The sequence below is a fragment of the Mus pahari genome, chromosome 8 (assembly GCF_900095145.1).
Source record: "Mus pahari chromosome 8, PAHARI_EIJ_v1.1, whole genome shotgun sequence".
Classification (NCBI taxonomy): Eukaryota; Metazoa; Chordata; class Mammalia; order Rodentia; family Muridae; genus Mus; species Mus pahari.
Genome location: NC_034597.1, coordinates 47,574,542 through 47,582,769, shown reverse-complemented (window position 1 = coordinate 47,582,769; position 8,228 = coordinate 47,574,542). Strand labels below are relative to the sequence as shown.

The following is an 8,228-nucleotide window of genomic DNA, read 5'->3' as shown; positions in this document are numbered from 1 at the left end:
AGGGTTGTTTTGATTTGCATTTCCCTGATGTTTAAGGATGCTGAACATTTTTTCAGGTGTTTCTTAGCCCTTCTGTATTCCTCAGTTGAGAATTCTTTGTTTAGTTCTGTACCCCATTTTTTAATGGGGTTATTTGAATTTCTGGAGTCCAGCTTCTTGAGCTCTTTGTATATATTGGTATATTGGATATTAGTCCTCTATCAGATGCCCAGCTCCTATTGATATATATATTTTGAGAAATTATTTTCTGGTTTAAATTTTACAGTGATGGCAACAAGATCATAGAGTTTAATAATGGCCAAAGGGAGCTCCATACTGCCCAGTTCAAGAGACGAGAGTATCCCGATGGGACTGTTAAGACTGTCTATGCAAATGGCCATCAAGAGACAAAGTACACATCTGGCCGAGTTAGAGTGAAGGACAAAGACGGTAATGTGCTAATGGACACAGAAATGTGAAGATCTTTTGTGGGATTAATCATGAAGTAACACTAAGTGCTTTTTCTGTTCAGAGTATGTACATTTCTTATATGTTCAGTTGTTTAATTTATATAATGTGTGTGTGTCTAAATAAAAAGATTATGTTTGAATTTTAAAATTAAAGTTTTGCCATACAGTATCTGTTTTACATTCTTTGAAACACAAAAGTGGTTTATCTAGTGTATGTGTTTTTCTATAAGTAGGAAAATATTATTACTTTGTTGTAAACCATACAGTTTGTTTATATATATTTGCTTTTTTGTTTTTATTGTGTGGAGACCAGTCTCCGTTGTATAGCTTGGAACTCACTCTGTAGGTCAGGCTGGCCTTGAATTCAGAGATTCACCTGCTTTTGTGTCCCTATTGCTGGGATTAAAGACATGCACCACCACACATGGCTTATGCAGGTTTTCAAAATTAGAAAACCCAAGAATAGAAGAAGTATATCAAATACTTGTTCCACTGAATGTGAACTAAAAAGTGAATGCCAAGACCGTATTGCAGCCAAAACTGAAATGAAATCTGCCATCCCATACAAACTCAGGACTTGTGAAAGAATGGAGACGAGCACAAACAGGCCAGACCATGTTACAAGTACCAAGAAGTCTTAGGAGAAAGCAGTTATAGCCAGGATGCTGCATAACTTGTCAACACCAGCAGTAAGTAGCTGGTGTGAGCTGACCACAGCCTCCCTCTGTTATTATCACCAGCACAAGCAAGCTATGCTCAAAGAACAGGCAAGTTGCTCATTATAAGTTTATGACTATAACAATTGGTAATTACTCATTAAAAAAAAATAGCAGTTCTGCATAATTAAGAACTGAGTGTGAAAAAAAATACTTTAGGCTGTGTAAGAATTTTCAAGTAAGACATGAAGCATACTCGTTAAAGAAAATGGTGTCAACTGCCATCTTCAGGAATGGCAGCTATTTTTTCAAAAGTAATTGCCTCCTGCCTAGGCAAACCTCTCACGTGGATTAGAGCCCTCTAGGAGGATCTGATGAAGAAACAACAAAAACGCCCAGTAACTGCCTATGTATCTAACAACAAGATCATGCACTTGGATGGGCAGTGAGTCAGTAGAGCTGCCACCGACAAGGCAGTGAAGACAATGAAAATGTTACCTCTGTTTCCCCTTACTCAGTCTACTATACTCATATACAGCAAAGCCACCAAGACTTATGTAATAATTACAGTCATACTCTCAGTCATACTCACCTCTGTAAGGGACTGAGGGTGGCCGTGGGTGAGACATGTCAGGATCTTCAACAATTCTAGTATTTCTTAAACAGAATCTTAATAACATGAACTAAAATTTCTATATGACTAAATTTTATTTTGAAAGGACAGTAAAAACAAAAACGTTTTAAAGAAAATATTAAACTTTTCACCACACCATTTCTTAACAATTTACCAAGTAAGACTAAAGGAGGAAAAAACTGATACCACTGCAGAACAAGTTAAAATCAAACCTGAAGTGGTACAGATCTAACAGAAACCTTTTTTTCTGGACAGCTGCAGGAGCTCTTGTGCACCTGAAAAACAAAAAGCGATACTTTAACACTTGTCTTAATGCTGTACTCAGTTCTAGCGGAGCTGCTTGTCAGCTAGGTCCCCAATGGTTCTGTATGCCTGCTATTTGATAACAAGCATAAATTACTTGTGGTACAAATTGTCCTGTTCTGCTTGCCCCTCACCCACTACTATATTTACAAATTACAGGGGTCATCAATAATGGTGTTCAAGAGGTAGAAAGGTCTCGGGCAACAAACTATGGAAGAGAGTTCTTAGAGATTTCCATCTTTTGAGAAATAAGAATATCTAAGATGCATTTATAAGGAATTTAGCATTAATCTCTGTGGTCATAGCACTGTGTAGACACACATGCTGACTAAACAGGAGACCAAGAAGTACACTTACATCATTCATCTTTATCTGCAAGACCCATTTCTACCAAGGACATGTGAACTGGGTATTGTTCATCTTCATATAATGTCACTATTTGTTCTGGTGCCTGAGCCTAAAATTGAAAGATACAGTTATCAGGAAAACAATAATGTGTCTGTGTGCACATCTATAATGTTGTGGTAACATACCTATAATCTTAACACTCCGGAGGCAGAAGCAGAAAGTTCACAAAAACCCCAACCCCAACAAACAAAACACAGTGCTGTCTTTGGTGCTTTCTCTCCTATACCTGGCTGCTCTCCCTGGGAGGAAGGCTCAAGACTAATTCATACGCTACCTTCAGAGGGCAAATCTAATGGTTTCTTGCTAAATCCTATTCCTCCCATTCTCTTCCTCTTAAACTAATGAAATCTCAAGTCTCTTCTGCCTAGACAGACAGCCAATAGTCTTTTATACTACTTTAGAATGTAAAGGTTCCTTTACATTCTATACACCACACACTATATCTGCTATGCATAAGCTAAAATTTGGCTGTTCACAGAAGTGAAGAAATATATATTTGAAATAAATACCTGGCTTGTCTATTTTCACCAACTTATTTAGAAACACCCTTCATGAACTATGTATATGCTAGTGCACAGATAACAGGACTTTCCAAAAGCATTTTCAGTAATAGTTTGGTCTCGTGAGTTCATTCCTGTGGAAGGTAGTATACAGGATTCTTTGTCCTACCATCTGACAGAGGGAGGCAGGTGGGCCTGAATACCAGTTCCAAGGACAAGGGTAACTCACAGGCACCTTCTAAATCACCAGCCCAGCCCAGGGCTGTGTCAAGAAAGAGTTCTAGGAGTCCTGAGTTTTATAATATTGAGTCAGAACCCAGATGTGTGTGTGTGTGTGTGTGTGTGTGTGTGTGTGTGTGTGTGTGTGTGTTTGAGTAAGGAGGATAAAAAATGTCCAGTTCTAGAACACCATGTAAAACTAGGTTCCTGCTTGCCTGTGATATAACTTAAAAAAAGAGGTTACCATCTGGAGTTTTGTCTTTTATAAAATCTTTTAAACTTACCTACTATGTGTGAGTTCTTTGCTATCATGTATCTAAGATCACAATGTGTTTACAAAGCTCAAAAGAGGGCATCTGATCCCAGGAACTGGGGTAGACTGTTGTGAGTCACCAGAACCAAACCTTGGTCCCTCTGCAAGAGCAGAAGTTTGTGCCCTTAACTCCTGAGCAACCTCTCCAGTTCTACTCCTGCAGCTTTGAACCAGGTCTGGCCACCTTACAATTCCAGCCTCTCTGAATGCAGCTCCCCCAGTTTTCAGGTCCCAGCTTGTGTGTCACTTTCCAGGCCCTATTTACTTAGTGAGTTATTGAGGACCTACTAAGAAGTTTCTTAAGTACTTTCCCACGTCTCTTCAGATGTAAACAGTCATTTCTTACATTTCCCCTGACCCTGCAAAGTCACCTATACCTCTACTGTACTTTGATTCTACCTCAGATTAATCAATGGTATGTAAGTTTACTTTTCATTAACTTGAAAGTGTTTTGATTATATGATACACATTACTTCATCCATTATTTATTAATTATCCATTATGTATCACTTTAGGATAGTAAAATTTGTTAAAACTAATTTTTTTCTTTGGTAGGTGTGACAGGGCCCAGGGTGATGACTTTGAACTACTAACTTGTGACAATTAGTAGAGTTCCATGCCAAGCCCCCCAAAACCATTTTAACTAGTCTTCAGACTTAACTTTGTAGTCTTTGTGGGTTTGTATGCTTTAACTATTAATTTTTAAGCAGAAGCAAATCACTTTATGAAGTTAACAGGGCTTATGGAAATAGCTTTAAAATAATTTGAGTAAGATGTAATTACCACAGAAGAAGCATAAAGTTGTTTTCCTTGGAGACAGTCTATCATAGTCCACAAGGCTTCCATGCTCCACTTGGGACAGTATGGTATTCTTGTTTTTCCTGAGTCACTTAAGGGAGGTTTAAACCCTGCCAAGAGCACCTTTATGGCTTGGGCTGGGTACTGCATAAGCTGAACAGGAATTTGACGGAGTCTGTTACAAGAGATTGATAAAATGGTGAAAATGTCATGATTTAAATTCTCAGTTAGAGCTATATCACTCTCAGTATAAAGCAGGAGAAAAGTTTCATGATACTGATTTGGCAAAGATGGCACCAATAGCATAGCCAAGGAAAGTCAGAAAAACCAAAAGCCCTTGGGCACTGTTAGTGAGGTACAATTCTGATGTACACTTGTGGAGAATTATATATGGGAGTTCCTTAGATAGTAAAAATAGAGTATATGACCCAGCTAATTCCATCTCCTGTATACACTCCAGGCAATTGAAAGCAGGGTCTCAAAAATGCACTTGTATACTTGTGTTCATTACAGTCTTGCTCACAGAAGAAGTAAAATCCCAGTTTCAGCCCATGGTGTCTAAAGTTGAGACAGACATGTACAAATAAATGCCTTAGGAAGTGAACTTGGTATGTGCCACATGGGTGAACCTTGAAGACTAGGCACAGAAGGGACAGAAAATAGTTTACTGGGCTAGGTGAGGGTGAAGTGGAGCATGTTTATTGGGAAGAATTTCTGTGTAGATTGATTAAAAATGATTTGAAAATGTAAATGTAAAGTTGAATAATACTGTGAATGTACTTAGAAGCCAATTAATCTAAATATAATTATATCTAAACACTAAGATGGTAAACCTTACATATATCTTATCAAAATAAAAACCTACATTAAAAATTCCTAATTTGGAGGCCCAAGGGATCAAGATCAAGGGATCAGTGGCCAAGGGCATATACTGCTCACATGTTTGAGGCTCACAATTACATGTAAGTCTAGCCCCAGGGGATCTGATACCTATGACCTCTTCAGATACCTATACTAATATGCACAAGCCCACATAATATACATAATTAATAAAAAACAAATATATTTTAAAATACTCAATCTGCACTTGTGAGATGGCTCAGCAGGTTGGGGGCTTGCTGCTAAGGAGCCTAGGACCTGGTTCAGTTCCAGTATCCCATGTAGCAGAAGGTGAAAAAGAACTCCTTCATATTTTCATTTATTTTTTATTTTATGACTTATTGCACACATTGCTCTCTAAATCAGTGCATGGAAGAAAACACAAATTAAGATTAAATCTATGCATTCACTTAGATTGTAAGAGGTGATTACATGGGAAATGTGAGGCATGTTAAGATTGGTTGTCATTTTTTCTCTTAAAGGTTAAACAAGCAGCTGAGTACACAGTAGGATAGGACTCTCAAGTCTTAGATAGTCTCAAGGTGTATCCTAATTCTGGCTATAAGATCCAGCAAAAGTTCTCTTAAAATATAAGAGATATTTTCATAACTCACAATGAAAAAATTTACTAATTTATAAACAATTTTAAAATTTCTTTTAAAAATGAGGTGGTGGTGGACTAAAGGCTGATCTTCAATAACAACATAAATAATAGAAAGCCAACATAGATGTGGAAGCTGAACAACACTCTACTCGATGATAACTTGCTCAAGGAAGAAATAAAGAAAGAAATTAAAGACTTTTTAGAGTTTAATGAAAATGAAGACAAAACATACCCAAACTTGTGGGACACAATGAAAGCAGTCCTAAGGGGAAAACCCACAGCTCTGAGTGCCTCCAAAAAGAAACTGGAGAGAGTATACACTAGCAGCTTGATAGCACACCTGAAAGCTCTAGAATAAAAGGAAGCAAATTCACCCAAGTGGAGTAGACAGCAGAAAATAATCAAAATCAGGGGTGAAACCAACCAAGTGGAAATGGAAAGAGCTATACAAAGAATCAAGCAAACCAGGAGCTGGTTCTTTGAGAAAATCAACAAGATAGATAAACCCTTAGCCAGACTAAGAGGGCACAGGGACAATATCCTAATTAACAAAATCGGAAATGAAAAGGGAGACATAACAAAAGAATCTGAAGAAATCAAAAAAATCACCAGATCCTACTACAAAAGCCTATACTCATCAAAACTGGAAAACCTGGATGAAATGGACAGTTTTCTAGACAGATACCAGGTACCAAAGCTAAATCAGGATCAGATTAATGATCTAAACAGTCCCATATCCCCTAAAGAAATAGAAACAGTCATTAATAGTCTCCCAAGCAAAAAGAGCCCAGGGCCAGATGAGTTTAGTGCAGAGTTCTATCAGACCTTCAAAGAGGACCTAATTCCAATTCTCTTCAAAGAATTCCACAATACAGAAACAGAAGGTACTCTACCCAATTCATTCTGTGAAGCCACAATGACTCTAATACCTAAACCACCCAAAGACCCACCAAAGAAAGAGAACTTCAGACCAATATCCCTTATGAATAACGATGCAAAAATACTCAATAAAATCCTCGCAAACTGAGTCCAAGAACACATCAAAACAATCATCCATCACGATCAAGTAGGCTCCATCCCAGGGATGCAGGGATGGTTTAATATGTGGAAATCTATCAATGTAATCCACTACATAGACAAACTCAAAGACAAAAACCACATGATCATCTCATTAGATGCTGAGAAAGCATTCGACAAATTCTAACACCCATTCATGATAAAAGTCTTGGAAAGATCAGGAGTTCAAGGCCCATACCTAAACATAATAAAAGCAAAATATAGCTAACCAGTAGCCAACATCAAACTAAATGGAGAAAAACTTGAAGCAATCCCACTAAAATCAGGGACTAGACAAGGCTGCCCACTTTCTCCCTACCTATTCAATATAGTACTTGAATCCTAGACAGAGCAATTAGACAACAAAAGGAGATCAAAGGGATAAAATTGGAAAGGAAGATGTCAAAATATCACTATTTGCAGATGACATGGTAGTATATATAAGTGACCCCAAAAATCCCACCAGAGAACTCCTAAACCTGATAAACAGCTTCAGTGCAGTAGCTGGATATAAAATTAACTCAAACAAACCAGTGCCCTTTCTTTACAAAAAGGATAAACAGGCTAAGAAAGAAATTAGGGAAACAACACCTTTCACAATAGTCATAAATAAGATAAAATACCTTGGTGTGACTCTAACTAAGGAAGTGAAAGATCTGTATGGTAAGAACTTCAAGTCTCTGAAGAAAGAAATTAAAGATCTCAGGAGATGGAAAGATCTCCCATGCTCATGGATTGGCAGGATTAATATAGTAATATTGCTGAAAGCAATCTATACATTCAATGCAATCCTCATCAAAATTCCAACTCATTTCTTCACACAGAAAGGGCAATTTGCAAATTCATCTGGAATAACAAAAAACCTAGGAGAGCAAAAACTATTTTCAACAATAAAAACCTCTGGTGGAATCACCATGCCTGACCTCAAGCTGTACCACAGAGCAATTGTGGTAAAAACTGCATGGTACTGGTACAGCCACAGATTGGTAGATCAATGGAATAGAATTGAAGACCCAGAAAGGAACCCACACACCTATGGTCACTTGATCTTTGACAAAGAAGGTAAAACCATGCAGTGGAAAAAAGACAGCATTTTCAACAAATGGTGCTGGCTCAACTGGTGGTTAGCATGTAGAAGAAGGCAAATCAATCCATTCTTATCTCCTTGTACAAAGCTCAAGTCTAAATGGATCAAGGAACTCCATATAAAACCAGAGACACCGAGACTTATAGAGGAGAAAGTGGGGGAAAAGCCTTGAAGATATGGGCACAGGAGAAAAATTCCTGAACAGAACAGCAATGGCTTGTGCTGTAAAATCAAGAATCAACAAATGGGACCGCATAAAATTGCAAAGCTCCTGTAAGGCAAAGGACACTGTCAATAAGACAAAAAAGCCACCAACAGATCT

General features: G+C 37.8%; 2 protein-coding genes across 2 annotated transcripts in view; one reads left to right on the top strand and one right to left on the bottom strand.

Annotated features, from left to right (window-relative positions):
* The window catches only part of Cenpj (centromere protein J), a 42,346-nt gene extending 41,766 nt beyond the window's left edge, over nt 1-580 (top strand). The window contains exon 17 of the mRNA XM_021203372.2: nt 266-580. Coding sequence (XP_021059031.1) covers nt 266-458 — 193 coding nt within the window. The 3' untranslated portion in view covers nt 459-580. The remainder of the gene's footprint in view (nt 1-265) is intronic.
* Nucleotides 581-1,794: 1,214 nt separating this feature from the next.
* The window catches only part of Rnf17 (ring finger protein 17), a 121,495-nt gene continuing 115,061 nt past the window's right edge, over nt 1,795-8,228 (bottom strand). The window contains exons 35-37 of the mRNA XM_021203685.1: nt 4,266-4,455; nt 2,400-2,499; nt 1,795-2,014 (exon numbers count right to left, since the gene is read on the bottom strand). Of these exons, the coding sequence (XP_021059344.1) occupies nt 2,401-2,499; nt 4,266-4,455 (289 nt within the window). The 3' untranslated portion in view covers nt 1,795-2,014; nt 2,400. The remainder of the gene's footprint in view (nt 2,015-2,399; nt 2,500-4,265; nt 4,456-8,228) is intronic.